This window comes from Pan paniscus, chromosome 19, assembly GCF_029289425.2.
Source record: "Pan paniscus chromosome 19, NHGRI_mPanPan1-v2.0_pri, whole genome shotgun sequence".
In the NCBI taxonomy this organism is placed as follows: domain Eukaryota; kingdom Metazoa; phylum Chordata; class Mammalia; order Primates; family Hominidae; genus Pan; species Pan paniscus.
In genome coordinates this window covers 80116649-80133807 of record NC_073268.2, presented here as the reverse complement: position 1 = coordinate 80133807, position 17159 = coordinate 80116649, and the positions used below count along the sequence as shown (strand labels likewise).

The 17159-nt window shown below is 56.9% G+C and overlaps 1 protein-coding gene across 1 annotated transcript in view; it reads left to right on the top strand.

Annotated features, from left to right (window-relative positions):
• Window positions 1–14216, top strand: part of SCN4A (sodium voltage-gated channel alpha subunit 4) — a 36326-nt gene extending 22110 nt beyond the window's left edge. The window contains exons 15-24 of the mRNA XM_055102143.2: window positions 1556–1691; window positions 2318–2472; window positions 3021–3194; window positions 3902–4024; window positions 5423–5701; window positions 6002–6055; window positions 6252–6393; window positions 7214–7314; window positions 7982–8252; window positions 9073–14216. Coding sequence (XP_054958118.2) covers window positions 1556–1691; window positions 2318–2472; window positions 3021–3194; window positions 3902–4024; window positions 5423–5701; window positions 6002–6055; window positions 6252–6393; window positions 7214–7314; window positions 7982–8252; window positions 9073–10295 — 2658 coding nt within the window. The 3' untranslated portion in view covers window positions 10296–14216. The remainder of the gene's footprint in view (window positions 1–1555; window positions 1692–2317; window positions 2473–3020; window positions 3195–3901; window positions 4025–5422; window positions 5702–6001; window positions 6056–6251; window positions 6394–7213; window positions 7315–7981; window positions 8253–9072) is intronic.
• The last annotated feature ends 2943 nt before the right edge of the window (window positions 14217–17159 follow it).

The window sequence follows — 17159 nt, the reverse complement described above, 5'->3', positions numbered from 1 at the left end:
CTCTTACATATTCTCCTCTGGGTTTGAGGCCCCTTGCCCAGTCCTCACACTTATCCTCTATCTCTGTTTAGACCCCACCTGGGTCTGCTCCCAACCTCCCAGTGTGGGCCAAAGTGCCAGATCCAGGCAGGGGATTCAGGAGAGGAGCTAGGGGCCAACGGGAGTTGGGGACAAGGAGGACAGAAGCCTCAGGCAGGAGCCCTGACCCCTCAGCCATGCAGGGGGTGTGCTGCTGGGCTCAGATGCCCCTCCCCACCCCTCCACTGCGAGGGTGAGGAAGGGACAGGAATGCAGCGGTGGTCACCCCCAGCAGCTGAGGCTGAGGCTGAGGCTGAGGCTGACCCTGCCTGGGTCTTGAGCCCCCTTCCCCCCCGTCCAGCTCTGGCAGGGAAAGGACTCATACAGGAACTAGGACGGGGGTCCCTGCCCACCCCTGCACCATCAGCCTGAGCCTAATGAACTTTGCCCTGAAAGCTTTTGACTCCTTATTCCCCCCAAATATGCTGGCTTACCAGGGAGCGAGTGCCTGTGAGCTATAAATACCCAGGCAACTGTGGCACAGACCTCGGTATGAGGCACTCAGGTGGCGGGGGAGCTGGAGAGCACCAAAGTCCCAGGCTCCCCGGGGCCGGGGCCGGGGCCTGGGGACTTGTTCAAGGAAGGCGAGCACAACTCCAAGGGAGATTTAGGGAGTTGGGTGCACAATCGGGGCAAGCAACTCAGTGGATGCCCTGGCTGACCTAACACTCTGTGCCTCAGTTTCCCTTTTAGTCTACTGAAAACAAGGACCCCTCCCCCCCCGCATGGTGGTTTTCTGGTCACCACTCTGGATACAGAGCTGCCCCCCAAGTTGCCCTCTTCTTCCTTCTCTTCAAGGCCTCACCCTCAGCCTTGAAGGGGTCCCCTGCCGGGTGGAGGCTGGGGCCGGGAAGCTGGCCTGGCCCAGCAGGAGGAGGTGGGAGGAAGCCTGGCCTGGCCGGAGCACCCGCCTCCCCCACTCCCGCTCCCAACACTGATCAGGTTCCCTTGGCACTGGATGGAGGCTTTGGCTGGGGAACATTTTCCACCCTTTCTGGATTCCTCAGCCAAACAGACCCTGCGGGTGGGAAGGCTCAGACACTAGTGGCACCACACACCCATGTTCTGAGGGCTGTGATAGCCTAGCTCCATCCTGACCCCGTTTCATACCCCTGCCCCCTCAGAGCTACCTTCAGGCCCCCCATGCCTCCCAGACCCCCTACTCGGGCCGGGGTCCCCGCCTCCTCCCTTATCTGAGGCCTTCGCATGTGTCCTCATGCCCTCACCGTCCCTTCCCAGGCATCAGCCCTGCCCCACTCCTTATATAAGTGTCATGCGGGCATGACCAGGGCCACCTACGTCCCCGTGGTTCCTCGACCATCCAGGGCTGGATGAATGAATGAATGAATGAATGAATGAGTTTGCTCCTCCCTCTCTTCTTCCCTTCCCTTCTGGTCTCCCATCCTGCCCCATCTGGTAGGAGGATGAGGGGGTCTCTCAGGGACCCAGATGTCATGTGACCCTGTGGCCTCCGCAGAAGCCGCCACAGCCTCTCTATGATGGGAACTCGTCCGTCTGCAGCACAGCTGACTACAAGCCCCCCGAGGAGGACCCTGAGGAGCAGGCAGAGGAGAACCCCGAGGGGGAGCAGCCTGAGGAGTGCTTCACCGAGGGTGAGGGCACCCCCCACCTCGTCTGGGTGTCTCCTCCAGGCCTGCAGCCCCTGCAAGGGGCAGGCTACACCAGGACCAAAAGCACACGGACCTGGGGCTGCCTGGCCATCCCCGTGCCTCACGTGTCTAGGGGTGGTGGCAGTGCATGCCCAGAACTGTGGTGCAAGATCCATGCAGAGCCCTTGGTGCAGACCTAGCTTGGAGCGAACGTGCAGGAGTGTGGGTGTCAGCTCCTGAGATCCTCCCCTCCATCTTCAGGGAGCAAGGCCTTCAGGACATGGCACTGGAGAAATGTCGTTGTCCATAGAGCTTGCTGGGCTGTGCAGGATGGAGACCGCCTGGGCGAGGTGGGGGGTGGGGCAGCACTGGGGCTGGGGGCCAGGAGGCCTTTCCTCTGCATGCCCATCCCCAGCAGCCATTGTCGCATGTTGGATCCAGCTGTGAAGGGAGGTCCTGAGTCCCGCATGTGAGCCAGATGGAGCTGGGTGAGGGAGGAGGTGGGGCCCTGGGTCTGGGAGCTGGAGAGGGGCATCCTGGGATGCCATGGGAGGGCACTGACTGTGCACCCCAAGGCAACCCCAGGCCCATGATGTGGTGCCTGTCCCTGTCCCCCCTCACCCCATCAGCCTGCGTGCAGCGCTGGCCCTGCCTCTACGTGGACATCTCCCAGGGCCGTGGGAAGAAGTGGTGGACTCTGCGCAGGGCCTGCTTCAAGATTGTCGAGCACAACTGGTTCGAGACCTTCATTGTCTTCATGATCCTGCTCAGCAGTGGGGCTCTGGTAGGCACTGCCTGGGAGCACGGGTCAGGGGCAGGGGCCAGGCCCACAGCAGGTCCTCTTGGGGCTCCCTGTCTCCACACACAGGAAGAGCCATGCTCTGGTCAGTCCCAAACCCTGAGAATCCTAAAGGAACTCGCTGTGCCTCCGGGATAGGTTATAGGATGTGCTGACTTTCTCAACATGGCAGAGGTGCCTCCCTTATTACGTGGGTGCTGACTTTTGTGCACTCTCTGCTGATAAGGAGGCAGGAGACCCCTGGGAACTGGGGGCGCAGGACTGAAGATGTGTCACTGTGGACCTGCCCAGCAGATGATGGCAATTTGCTGTTGTTGGGCTTGGAGAAGGGGGTCTGAGGGATTCTCCCCACTGGGAAACGCTCTCATCCCCATGATGGGTGGTGGGAGTCCAGGAGATGCGGACAGCCTGTCCCTTGGGCTGGGCCCCCACGGCAGACCCCCGGGAACCAGCAGCATAGAGCAGGGCAGGGGACCTGGCTGCCACCCCAGCCTGCTGGACCCCAGCCACCCTGGTGGTGCTGGTGCCCCCAGGCCTTCGAGGACATCTACATTGAGCAGCGGCGAGTCATTCGCACCATCCTCGAATATGCCGACAAGGTCTTCACCTACATCTTCATCATGGAGATGCTGCTCAAATGGGTGGCCTATGGCTTTAAGGTGTACTTCACCAACGCCTGGTGCTGGCTCGACTTCCTCATCGTGGACGTGAGTCCCCCCACGCTGGCCCCGTAGCTACATCCAGAGGCTGTCAGTGTGGCGGGGACCTCAGGAAGCCCACGCCCTGAAGGGGAGGACCTGCCCGAGGCCACCCCCAGAGTCAGACCCTCGATCAGCACTGCCCTTCTCAGACACAGCTGCCCAGGGAGGGGTAGGGACTGGGAGGCCTTCCCTTCTCCTCAGGGAAAGGAGGCCTTGGGGGAAGACAGCAGGCAGGAGGGCTACCTACCATCCCTGCCAATAGGAGCGGAGGAGTTTCTTACTTCATACATTTTAGTTATTTATTTTTAAGATGGGATCTTGCTATGTTGCCCAGGCTGGTCTTGAACTCCTGGGCTCAAGCAATCCTCCTACCTTGGCCTCCCAAAGTGCTGGGATTACAGGTGTGAGCCACCATGCCCGGCCAGGAATGGAGGATTTTCTTAGCCTCTTAGATGGGCTCACAGGCCTCCCGAAGGAGTCGGGTACCATCCCTCCTACTCACAGTCATCCCCAGTCACTGAGGTGGTGCCAGGCTCCTACAGGTACTGGGACAGGTCCCAGGGCTGCTCTTCCCACCGGACAGGACCACCCACTAGGGAGGGGATCTAAGGGAGACAACCAGGAGCTGTGAGTCCAGGAAGACCCCCGTGGCGTGGGCTTGAGGGGAGGCTGGGGGCCTTGCACGCACTGACCCCCTCACCCCTCCCCTGCAGGTCTCCATCATCAGCTTGGTGGCCAACTGGCTGGGCTACTCGGAGCTGGGACCCATCAAATCCCTGCGGACACTGCGGGCCCTGCGTCCCCTGAGGGCACTGTCCCGATTCGAGGGCATGAGGGTGGGTGCTGAAGGGGCCTCTGGGGTGGGCTGGGGATGGGGGACCGGCCACCTTCACTGCAGGGTGGAGGGTGCATGTCTATACTCCAACCACCACCAGAGGGAAGCAGAGAGCTTTGACCCACGGCCCTGCCTGAGGCCAGGTCTGGCCCCCACCTCCCCTAGCTGTCCTCCCCGCAGGCCATCTTCTGCCTGCCCCATTCCCACTCTCAGCCCCCGATCCAGCCCGCCCTTAGCTTACCTCTGCCACTACTTGAGGGGAGCAGAGACTGCAGAAGCACCCAGGAGGGCCCCACGGCCAGGGAAGAGGAGGAAGGAAGGCAGGTTTATGTGGTGTTTATGGGTGGTTTATGAGTGGGTTTATGGGTGGCCCTCCCCAGCCTCAGACTGAGCCACCCAGGGCTTTGAAACAAGGTGCCTGCACCCTGGCTCTGAGCCTCCCCCTCACCCCCCACTGATGAGCTTGGCGTCACGGTTGGGGCCATGCCCTTGAGCTTGGGGTCACTTTGGGGAAGATCCACTCAGGCCCTGGAGAGCGGAAGTGGCAGGTAAACACAGGGTTGCGGGGGGCGGGGGGGCAAGAAAAATGGGACTTCCCCAGGAAGAGAGGTCGGCCGGGAGCAAGACCTGCTCCAGCGGGACAAATTTCTGCAAATCTGGAGGCCATGGCGAGCCCACCCAAGCGGCCCCTTCCTGTCCCTGCAAGAGGCCAGCCGAATGCTGGGCCCTCTGACCCCCCAGAGCCAGGGAGCCCTCCCGTTGAGGGGAAACAAGCTGCCTGTGGCCATGCAGCTGGTCAGTGCCCCAACCAGGAACAGCTCCCCTGGGCACACCAGGCTTGTGCCACCCACTCTAGAGGTCATGAAATGGCTCCTCCTTAAAAAGAGAGGGGTGTCAGATCCAGCCCAGTCTGCAGTGGTCAGGTGGGCTGTGTGACTAGGGCTGGTGGGGATGGGGCTTCTGTCCCGAGTTCCTGCTGCTTCAAAGACCCTGGTGCCCTCTTTTCTGTGCCTGTGTCTGGGGCTCTGGGGCTGAAAACCCATGAGCAGGGGCTGGGTCACGTGAGCTGAGTTTCCTATGGGGGCTGAGCAAAGAGTGTTTGTCTCCTGCCTGGTGACCTGTGACCAGGCTGCTTCCAGAGAAACCCAGCACCCCTACTCTGGGCTGATGGCTCCAGTCAAGCAGAGAGCCCTCTTGACCACCAGGCCTGCAGCTCCCTCCCCCTCCCCCTTACCACCCCCAACCTGCACACACACAGCCCAGCAGGTCGGCCCTCCTCTAGGAAGCCCTCCCTAATTGACAATGCCCAGCTCTGCCTGGTCCCCTGGGTGGCGTAGAGATGTGGAGCCCTCTCTCAGAGGCTGGGAGAGGCACTGGCAATGGACCCCCTGGCCCCCAGGTGGTGGTGAACGCCCTCCTGGGCGCCATCCCCTCCATCATGAACGTGCTGCTTGTCTGCCTCATCTTCTGGCTGATCTTCAGCATCATGGGTGTCAACCTGTTTGCCGGCAAGTTCTACTACTGCATCAACACTACCACCTCTGAGAGGTTCGACATCTCCGAGGTCAACAACAAGTCTGAGTGCGAGAGCCTCATGCACACAGGCCAGGTCCGCTGGCTCAATGTCAAGGTCAACTACGACAACGTGGGTCTGGGCTACCTCTCCCTCCTGCAGGTGGTGAGTGTGACCCACCACCCCTGCCGGGAACCTGGATGGAGGTGCCCCCCACCCCGGTCCCTCTCGTTGTACCCAACCCCAATGTCACTCCTGGTTAGGGGACCGCCCACCCTGCTTCCAATGCTGTGGGATCCCCAGGCAGTGTCTAGACCTCTCTGGTCTTTATTTGATGCTAGCCCAGTGGGGCTCTGGCAGGCGGCCTCTGGCAGGGGAGGACCAGGTTGGGCGGGGGAGGGAAACTCATGGATGATGAAAGCAGGGAGCAGCCCCCCGGCTCACTCCCCAACCACACTCTCTCAGGCCACCTTCAAGGGTTGGATGGACATCATGTATGCAGCCGTGGACTCCCGGGAGGTGAGTCGGGGTCGCTGAGATGTGGCTGGTGAGCGAGCCAGGGAAGAGGACTCAAGACAGGAGGGAGACTCGGCAGCACGTTCTGTCCCCGAGACTTGGCAGCCCTGGGGGTGGATGGGTCCTGCCCTCAGGGCTGTGGGGGGCAGGGAGAAGCCAGCGTGCAAACCCACGCCGTCCCACCCTGTGGCTCCCACAGAAGGAGGAGCAGCCGCAGTACGAGGTGAACCTCTACATGTACCTCTACTTTGTCATCTTCATCATCTTTGGCTCCTTCTTCACCCTCAACCTCTTCATTGGCGTCATCATTGACAACTTCAACCAGCAGAAGAAGAAGATGAGTATCAGCCCAGCCCCCGGGCCCTCCCCGTGCCGGGCCTCCCTCCTGCCTCCCTTATCCACTCTCCATTGCACAAACCCACAAACGCTGCCTGAGCACCTACCAGGTTGTTGGTTCAGGCAGCTAGCTTGGGTCCCAGTCCCACCAGGCCACCTTGAACAAGTGGCTTGGCCTCCACGAACCTCGGTGTCCTTATCTGTAAAATGAGACTGCTGGGACAGGCGCGGTGGCTCATGCTTGTAATCCCAGCACTTTGGGAGGCCGAGGCGGGCGGATCACAAGGTCAGGAGTTCGAGACCAGCCTGGCTAACGTGGTAAAACCCTGTCTATACTAAAAATACAAAAAAAATTTAAAAAAGAAATTAGCCAGGCATGGTGGCAGGCATCTGTAATCCCAGCTACTCAGGAGGCTGAGGCAGGAGAATCGCTTAAACCCAGGAGATAGAGGTTGCAGTGGGCCGAGATCGCGCCACTGCACTCCAGCCTGGCGACAGAGCGAGACTCCATCTCAACAACAACAAAAAAGACGAGGCTGCTACAACCTGCCTTGTGGGTTACTCTAGGGCTCAGCGAGATGTTGATGAAAAGTAGCCAGAAACAGGCTGCAAGACAGCATTGATCCCCACTCCCCTTCCCTCCCTTCTCCTCGGTCCCGCATTCTCCCCTTGTCCCTCCATCTCTGACCCTCCCCCTTCCTCCAGGCTGATCAACAGGGGCGGGGGCTGCCTTAAAGGTGAGGTGCCCCACTGAGGTGGGGGGGTCCTAGAGGCAGGAAGGGGAACTGCACCTCAACCTGACAAGCCCTATCCCACTATACTTAGGGGGGAAAGACATCTTTATGACGGAGGAACAGAAGAAATACTATAACGCCATGAAGAAGCTTGGCTCCAAGAAGCCTCAGAAGCCAATTCCCCGGCCCCAGGTACAGACCTCTGGGCCCCCTGTCCTGTGTGTGCTGCCAGGCTCCTGCCTAGGGGACTGATGGGGGTAAAAGATTTCCTGCCTTCCACCCACCAGGCTGTGTCCCTGGGTGAGGTTAGGCCCACCCCAGGGGCACGGGACTTGGTCTACCTGCAGGGAGGGACGCCTCTTTGTAGTGCCACAGAGACACCATATGCACAGAGCCTGTCCATGAAACTCCAGTGACTGCTTTACCCTCACCTGGTCCCGCGAAGCTCCTCAGTGCCCATCTACCTCCCACCTGGGACCCCAGTGGCCCCTGGGGCAAGGGCTCCCACAAGTGGAAGGAGGAGGGTGTCCAGACACCCTACCCAGGAGCAATGACTTTGGAAGAAAGGGGAGGAGCATCTGGGGGATCTTGAAGGGGGTCCCCGGGGAGGAGGGAGGACCATGAACCCCATAAAATGACCTGGTCCCAGACCTGTCATGATCTGATGGGTCACCCCTCCTCCCCTGGCTGACTCCACCACAACCCCCAACACCTCCTTTCTCTCTCTCTCTCTCTCTCTCTCTGTCATCTCTGTCATCTCTGTCATGCTGTGGTGCCATCCTGTGTCTCCTGCCTGTCCATGTCCTGTCTGGGCCTGGCCACCCCAACTCCCCCACGTCCACTCCCACCCATGCTGCAGAACAAGATCCAGGGCATGGTGTATGACCTCGTGACGAAGCAGGCCTTCGACATCACCATCATGATCCTCATCTGCCTCAACATGGTCACCATGATGGTGGAGACAGACGACCAGAGCCAGCTCAAAGTGGACATCCTGTACAACATCAACATGATCTTCATCATCATCTTCACAGGGGAGTGCGTGCTCAAGATGCTCGCCCTGCGCCAGTACTACTTCACCGTTGGCTGGAACATCTTTGACTTCGTGGTCGTCATCCTGTCCATTGTGGGTGAGCGGGGCGTGCTGGACCGGCAGGGCAGCACTGAGCTGAGGCACTCGGGAAGACCCATCCTCACACGGACACACCTGCCCCTGCACCCTCACACGCTCACCCAGACACACGCCTGTGCGTGCCTGCCATTCACTCTCAATGCACAAAGGCACACGGTGTGCACACAGGCAGATCGTCACCCGCGCACACATGGATGCACCTCAGGACACACAACTGACCAGAAGACGCGCACTCAGGTGCCCACATACTGAGCGAAAAGTGTAAAAGATGGTTCCATGTCTGTGTGCACTGAGAAGTGCACAGTCATGTGTGTGCTTATGATAGAAAGTAGCTGCCATTTATTATCAACTGTGCTGTGCGCTTGACAGGTGTTATCTCACCTGTTGTTCATAACAATGTCATGATCAGGAACTGTTGTTCCCATTTTACAGGTAAGGAAATTGAGGCACAAACAAGTGAAGTGGAGACCCAGAGTCACGCAGCTGTTCTGTCTCCCTCTCTCTCTGTCTCTCTCTCTCTGTCTCTTTCACACACACACACACACACACACCCCAGTGGCATTTGCAAACAGCCTTGGGAATGGGCCTTACACTCCCCCACTTCAGGGTATCCCACCTCCAGTTCCATCAAGACAAAGCTGCAGCCCCTGGCCCCAAGACCCGTGGGAGAGCCCAGCCTCACCTGTCAGTCATCTGGGCTGTGCTCTGAGACTTGAGCAGAGCACACCAGGCCGGGCCCCCTGAGCCCCGCATGCTCCCCACACCCTGTGCCGGCCCCCCTCCCCAGTGGCAGCGTCCTCACTAGCTTCTCCCCGCAGGCCTTGCCCTCTCTGACCTGATCCAGAAGTACTTCGTGTCACCCACGCTGTTCCGTGTGATCCGCCTGGCGCGGATTGGGCGTGTCCTGCGGCTGATCCGCGGGGCCAAGGGCATCCGGACGCTGCTGTTCGCCCTCATGATGTCGCTGCCTGCCCTCTTCAACATCGGCCTCCTCCTCTTCCTGGTCATGTTCATCTACTCCATCTTCGGCATGTCCAACTTTGCCTACGTCAAGAAGGAGTCGGGCATCGATGATATGTTCAACTTCGAGACCTTCGGCAACAGCATCATCTGCCTGTTCGAGATCACCACGTCGGCCGGCTGGGACGGGCTCCTCAACCCCATCCTCAACAGCGGGCCCCCGGACTGTGACCCCAACCTGGAGAACCCGGGCACCAGTGTCAAGGGTGACTGCGGCAACCCCTCCATCGGCATCTGCTTCTTCTGCAGCTATATCATCATCTCCTTCCTCATCGTGGTCAACATGTACATCGCCATCATCCTGGAGAACTTCAATGTGGCCACAGAGGAGAGCAGCGAGCCCCTTGGTGAAGATGACTTTGAGATGTTCTACGAGACATGGGAGAAGTTCGACCCCGACGCCACCCAGTTCATCGCCTACAGCCGCCTCTCAGACTTCGTGGACACCCTGCAGGAACCGCTGAGGATTGCCAAGCCCAACAAGATCAAGCTCATCACACTGGACTTGCCCATGGTGCCAGGGGACAAGATCCACTGCCTGGACATCCTCTTTGCCCTGACCAAAGAGGTCCTGGGTGACTCTGGGGAAATGGACGCCCTCAAGCAGACCATGGAGGAGAAGTTCATGGCGGCCAACCCCTCCAAGGTGTCCTACGAGCCCATCACCACCACCCTCAAGAGGAAGCACGAGGAGGTGTGCGCCATCAAGATCCAGAGGGCCTACCGCCGGCACCTGCTACAGCGCTCCATGAAGCAGGCATCCTACATGTACCGCCACAGCCACGACGGCAGCGGGGACGACGCCCCTGAGAAGGAGGGGCTGCTTGCCAACACCATGAGCAAGATGTATGGCCACGAGAATGGGAACAGCAGCTCGCCGAGCCCGGAGGAGAAGGGCGAGGCAGGGGACACTGGACCCACTATGGGGCTGATGCCCATCAGCCCCTCAGACACTGCCTGGCCTCCCGCCCCTCCCCCAGGGCAGACGGTGCGCCCAGGTGTCAAGGAGTCTCTTGTCTAGCAGGCAGCGTCGGGGTGGCCCGCTGAGTCTCGGCATAGTCCCCAGAGCTCCCCCGTGGTGCCTGCACACAGAGTGAGGGAGGAGGGCTTTGAATCTGGGACTGTGCCTGGCTCCCTGATGAGGGACAGGATTTGGCCACACTGGGGCTGACACCCAGGCCCGAGCGCCTGCGTTCCCAGACCATGGGAAATGGGAATTGCGCTCAGGGGCTCCATGCTGGGTCTGAGGCCCCTGCCTCCAAGATTTAACCTGCAAGTTGCTCTGACCTCCTCTGGGCCCTGTCGCCCCTCCTTTCGGCCTGGGGGAGGTCAGAACATTCGAATCTCTGCCCCTCACTTGAGGAGGAGCTGGCCTGAGGTGGAGGGATCAGTTGCCCCCCATCACCAGAGTCTTAAGGGTCACTGGCCTCTCCCCAGGAAGTGGCTCAGACCCCTCAGCCCCAGCCCAGACAAAGATGTCTTAACCTCAGGGAGTGCAGACACCTAACCCCAGGGCACTGCCAGCCCACCCCCTTTGACTCTGGGGTGCAGCTTCACCCACCAGGCCAGCTCAGGAATTCCCTGGAAAAGGGAAATGTGACTGGTTCAGAAATAGCTCCTCAAAGCCTCAAAACCTGATTGGCCACTGGATCCTACTGCTTTGGGCTGGGATGGTGACTCCTGAAACCTCTTCCCAGGCCACGTCCAGGTCCGTAGCTCCCCTGGCTGGCCCCTAGGGGAAGAGCAGAAGGAAGGATGCCACTTGGGAATGAATTGTCCTTTTCTAGGAAGCACGGGGGAGTGAGACAGGCTGGGTCCTGCCAGCTGGATCGCTGCACATGGCCTGAGCATCCAGACCTGAGCGGGGGTCAGGGACCTGCTGCTCAGTAAGAAGATTCTCGCCCCTTCCCTCTCTCCCTGCCTCACTCCTCCGTGAGCACCACCAGGGCTCCAGGAGCCTCATCCAGCCTCAGAGATCTCCCTTCTCATCTCCCCACGCCCGTCTCTTTCTCACCTTTCCCACCTCTCTCCCCAAAGTGATCCTAAGAATGTACAGTTGAGCTCAGGTTAGATATTTCGACCCTGGGGCGTGCAGCAGGGAAGGCCCAACTGGTTCAGGCTCAACCTTCCAACTTCCTGTGGCCTGAAGAAGCACTTCTGCTGCATCGCTGTTCTGGGCATGGCAGGGCCAGGCCTCTGCTGGCTCCTGGAGAGCAGAGGCTGTGCCCGGAGGAGGAGGGGTGAGAGATCTGCTCAGGCGTCGCTGGATTTATTCACTTGTGTGTGTACCTGTGACTGTGTGTCTGCTTGTATGCTTTTATAGGCCTGTGTGTATAGCTGTGTGTGTGTTCAAGTGCGTGACTATACATGTGTGTGTGAACCACTGTGTACTGGAGCCTGCATTATGCACGTGTCTGGGTATCTTTGTATATATGTGTATATATGTGTGCCCTGGACTGTTTCAAGGTCCATGGAGTACGGCTGGTGTGTCATACTGTGCAGGCCTGTCCCTGGGAGTGTTCCCGTGCCTGGGAGAGTGGACCTGTGCTGTGAGTGTGTGGATGGGTGTGAACGCATGTGGTAAGGTGTGTACTCAGGGCATTCTGTTGGCCTAAGTGCCTCTTCTTTTTCTTCTTGTTTCTCATGAAAAGTTTGATTAAAATTCAGGAAGCAGCAAAACCTTCAAAACAAGACATGTATGTGTGCTTGAGTGTGTGCACACGTGTGTGTGTGTGTGCACATCTACATGCCATGCCTATGGGCCAGAGTTGTCTTTATTGTCCACCATGCTCTCTCACCTGCCAGCACATTGGCCCTCTGCCTTGCCCTCCTGGGCCCTGGGCTGGCACAGCCCCTGGAGCCTCAGAAATCTGTTTGATTGGATATTCTCCTCGGACTGTGTGCAGGTTGCAGAGGAAGAGTAGATGAGCCGGGTCCGGCCTCTCCCTGCCTGTGGCCCCTCCCCTGCAGACGGATGCCCATTCCTGCCTGGTCCAGTGGGGAACAGGTCCCACGCCAGGCCAGCAGGCGGGCTCCTTTGTACAGTTCTTACAATAAACCCTCCTTGGTGCCTCTGGTGTGTGGCTTTTCCCTTCTGCATGTCAGCATGTGGATGCGGATGGGGGCTGAGGGCAGTGAGAAGCAGAAAGGGTCGGTGGGGATTGGAGCCAAACGTGGAAGACACGGGAGCCTCTCAGGGGGCCGGGCAGGATAAGGAGGCCCCAGCTCCCCGCTCTGGCCCAGTCCAGCTCTCTCCAGCCTCCTTACAAAAGCCCCTTAGCTGGAATCCAAGAGACCAGATAGGATCAGGGGTCAAGACCCGGCTCCCACAACAGGCAGCACCACACTCCCTCTCTTCCAGGTGATCCATGTTGGGACTCTGTGTCCCCAGCTCCTCCTCTCCAGAGGCCCCTTCACTTCTCTGCCCATCTCAGAGGCCTCAAGGTGCCTGTGGGGTACACAGCACAGCCTCTCCCTCTCCTCAGAGGCACTGACCCCAGGACTGACTTCTGACCCCAGATAGCCCAGGGTCACGTGGACCCGTGACTAAGAATATTCTTATGCGGCAAGTTTAGCCCACAGCCCCCAGAGAGTGAAATATAATCTTGTATGTAATTTTCTTTTTCTTTCTTTCTTTCTTTTTTTTTTTTTTTTTTTTTTGAGATAGGGTCTCACTCTGTCACCCAAACTGGAGTGCAATGGTGCAATCATGGCTCACTGCAGCTTCGAACTCCAGGGCTCAAACAATCCTCCCACCTGAGCCTCCCGACTGAGCCTGGGACTACAGGCACACGCCACCACACCTGGATGGTTTTTTATAGAGATGGGGTCTTGCTCTGTTGCCCAGGCTTGTCTCAACCTCCTGGCCTCAAGTGATCCTCCTGCCTCAGTCTTCCAAGTTGCTGGGATTACAGGCATGAGCCACTGCGCCCAGCCTGTAATTTTATTTTCTGTAACAACTTCTGACTCCCAGGGCTGTATTCTTCCAGACAAGTAAGCACTTAATTCTTTTCAGGATTTCTGCACCCTCTCTTCCTGGGTCCTGAGGTGATGTAGCACTGGCGTGGGGGATGGGGAGTGGCCCTCAGGCTGCCCCCCAGTGTCGTTCCATTGTCTCTGCGGCACCTTCCACCTTGCAGCTCTCTGTGCGTGAGTGCGAGGGGAGGTGTGGAGAATCTCTACAGGGTTGTCTGAGTGCTCCCAGGGTGCTGTCTTCCCTCCCTGGAGTGGGAGCTTCTTCTTACTTATTTTTTCAAAATTTTTATGTCAATAGTTTTGGGGGTACAGGTAGTTTTTTTTTGGTTACCTGGATAATTTCTTTAGTGGTGATTTCTGAGATTTTAGTGCACCTGTCACCTGAGCAGTGTACACTATACCCAATATGTAGTCTTTTGTCCCTCACCCCTCCCTCAATGTTCCCCACTGAGTTCCCAAAGTCCATTATATCATTCTTGTGCCTTTGCATCCTCATAGCTTAGCTCCCACTTACAAGTGAGAACATATGCTATCTGGTTTTCCATTCCTGAGTTACTCTACTTAGAATAATGGCCTACAGCTCCAACCAGGTTGCTGCAAAAAGATGTTATTTCGCTCCTTTTTTTTTTTTTTTTGAGACGGAGTCGCACTCTGTCGCCCAGGCTGGAGTGCAGTGGCGCGATCTCGGCTCACTGCAAGCACCGTCTCTCGGGTTCACGCCATTCTCCTGCCTCAGCCTCCCAAGTAGCTGGGACTACAGGCGCCTGCCACCACGCTCGGCTAATTTTTTGTATTTTTAGTAGAGACAGGGTTTCACCTGGTTAGCCAGGATGGTCTCGATCTCCTGGCCTCGTGATCCGCCCGCCTCAGCTTCCCAAAGTACTGGGATTACAGGTGTGAGCCACAATGCCCAGCCTATTTCACTCCTTTTTATAGCTAAGTAGTATTCCATAAAGAGATGTATATATACCACATTTTCTTTATCCACTCATAGGTTAGTAGGCACTCAGGTTGGTTCCATATCTTTGCAATTGTGAATTGTGCTGCTATAAGCATGCGTGTGCATGTGTCTTTTAGAAAATCAAAATTATATCAAGTATCTTCTCCAACCACAGTGGAATAAAACTAGAAATCCACTCCAAAAGGAACCCTCAAAATTATACAAATATATGGAAATTAATCTGTTCTTGAGTGATTTGGGGGTTAACAATAAAATCAAGATGGAAATTTAAAAATTCTTTGAAATGAATGATAATGACACAACTTCTCAAAACCTCTGTGATACAGCAAAAGTGGTAGTAAGAGGAAAGTTCATAGCATTAAATGCCTACATCAAAATCTCTGGAAGACCACAAATAGACAATGTAAGGTCATGCCTCAAGGTACCAGAGAAACAAGAACAAATTAAACTCAAACCCAGCAGAAGAGAAGAAATGAGAAAAATCAGAGCAGAACCAAATGAAATTGAAACAAACAACACAAAAGATCAATTAAAACAAAAAGTTGGGCCGGGCACAGTGGCTCATGCCTGTAATCCCAGCACTTTGAGAAGTCAAGGCGGGCAGATCACGAGGACAGGAGTTTGAGACCAGCCTGGCCAACATGGTGAAACCCCATCTCTACTAAAAATACAAAAATTAGCTGGGTGCAGTGTTGCACGCCTATAGTCCCAGCTACTTGGGAGGCTGAGGCAGGAGAATCACTTGAACCCAGGAGGCGGAGGTTGCAGTGAGCTGAGATCATGCCACTGCACTCCAGCCTGGGCAACAGAGCAAGACTCCGTCTCAAAAAAAAAAAAAGCTGGTTCTTTGAAAAGATAAAATTGATAGACCATTAGCAAGATTAACCAAGAAAAGAGAGAAGATCCAAATAAGCTCTATTAGAAATGAAACTGGAGATATTCTTTTCACTTTAAGTTCCTCCAGACCTCACCTGGAGCCCTCTCTGGCATCAGGGACAGGAAGATTTGCAGAGCGCAGGGTGCTCAAGCCCACACATCCTTTGAGCCTTGAATGGTGGAAGAAAAAAGGCCTCATAATGGGTGAGAAACAGAGACAACATGGGACAACAGTCACAGCTACCCACCTCCCCAGGCATCCGTGCCACTCCTCGCACTCCTCGCCCTCCTCAGGGCGTGCCGTCCACCACATTCACCAAGTACCTCAGATGCAGGATGGCCTTCAATGTGCACAGCTGCCCTTCGACGAATGCACTGTTGGGGCCGGGCGCAGTGGCTCACGCCTGTAATCCCAGCACTTTGGGAGGCTGAGGTGGGTGGATTGCTTGAGCTCAGGAGTTTGAGACCAGCCTGGGCAACATAGTAAAACCTGTCTCTACAAGAAATACACAGATTAGCCAGGTGTAGTAGCATGACCTGTAGTCCCAGCTACTCGGGAGGCTGAGGTGGGTGAATCACTTGAGTCCAGGTGGCAGAGGTTGCCGTGAATGGAGATTGCACCACTGCACTCCAGCCTGGACAACAGAGCAAGATCTTGTCTCAGAAAAACCCCAGAAAACAACAACAAAAAAACGCGCTATTGGGCTTATTTCTATTTTACGAAAATGAGGAACCTTGGTCACTGAGAGGTTAAGAATGGGTGTTGCCTCATGGGTGCTGTTGGCATGTGAGGCAGGGAACTCTGCTTTGCCAGCCAAAGCCCCTCCCACCCCAGGCACCCACCGGTCATTGAGACCAGCGTGATTGCCCTGATGCATGTGCAGACGCTCCCTCCGTTGAGGCAGAGCCACCCTTAGTAGAGAACCACTGGTAACCTGGGGAGGTTTCCTGGCTGCTACACTGCTGGGTCAGGACTCAAACCCACGTCCTTCTTAGCAGGTCTCTTCCCAGTCACAGCAGCCCAGCAGATCCAGGACACCTGGGCTGGAGAAGGAGGCAGGGGTCTGAGCTCTTCTTTCCCTGAGGTTCTTCCCCCTCCCGGCATCCTAGGGTGGCTGGGGGTTGCTGCCTTCTTGCTTCCCCACCCCCTGAGCCCCTTGTCCCTTCGCCCGACCTTGGCCCCCATTCCTTATTTTGATGTTGCCTTCCTGGAAAGGGAGGTGTCGTCAGAAGTCAGAATGTGAAGCCCCGGGCAGCCGAGGGCAGAGGCAGGAGTAGGCTTGTGAGGCCTCCTGTTCTGGGAAGAAAAGGGCATCATGAGCCCAAAATGGGGCTCAGGGCTGTTGTCACCAGTGAGGGAACAGCACGGCTCAAAATGTGACAAATAACCCTGCAGGCGGTGGGGCCCCCGCTGCCTCCGCCCCTCCTGAAAACAGATCCCTGCCCGGCATGAATGGGAATGAAGCCCAAAGGCCACATCTGCATCCTTGTCCACGGGATGTGTGTGTCTTCCCTCCCTGGAGCGGGAGCTGCTTCTCACTTGTTTTTTTAAATTTTTTATTTCAATATTTTCTGGGGTACAGGTAGTTTTTTTTGGTTACCTGGATAAGTTCTTTAGTGGTGATTTCTGAGATTTTAGCACACCTGTCACCTGAGGATGGGTGCCAACTGCCCCCCACCAACCTCCATGCCCCCTATAGTCCGCTGGGCCCTAGGACCAGCTCCAGAGTAGGCCCCACACCACAGGGTCCAGGCAACACACCTGTGTGAGCATGCACATACACACACACACACACACACCCCACAAACACGTATGCCCCAAGCCTTTCCCAGTTATACCCCCAACTTTGGGGAGACACTAGCCCCAAAGTTAATGAAAGACTCTGTCATTAGGGGCTCAGGAAGAGTATTTCCTAAACCATGAGACTCCCAGATTTTGCCCCACTCCCCCCGGGTCAGTCTCTCTCCAGCCACCCTCACCAGCATGGGGGCCCACGGGCCTCAAGCTGACCTCAGGTGATGTTTATATTTCTGAGCTGTTTATTCCATGAACTGAACATCTGACAGCTTTTC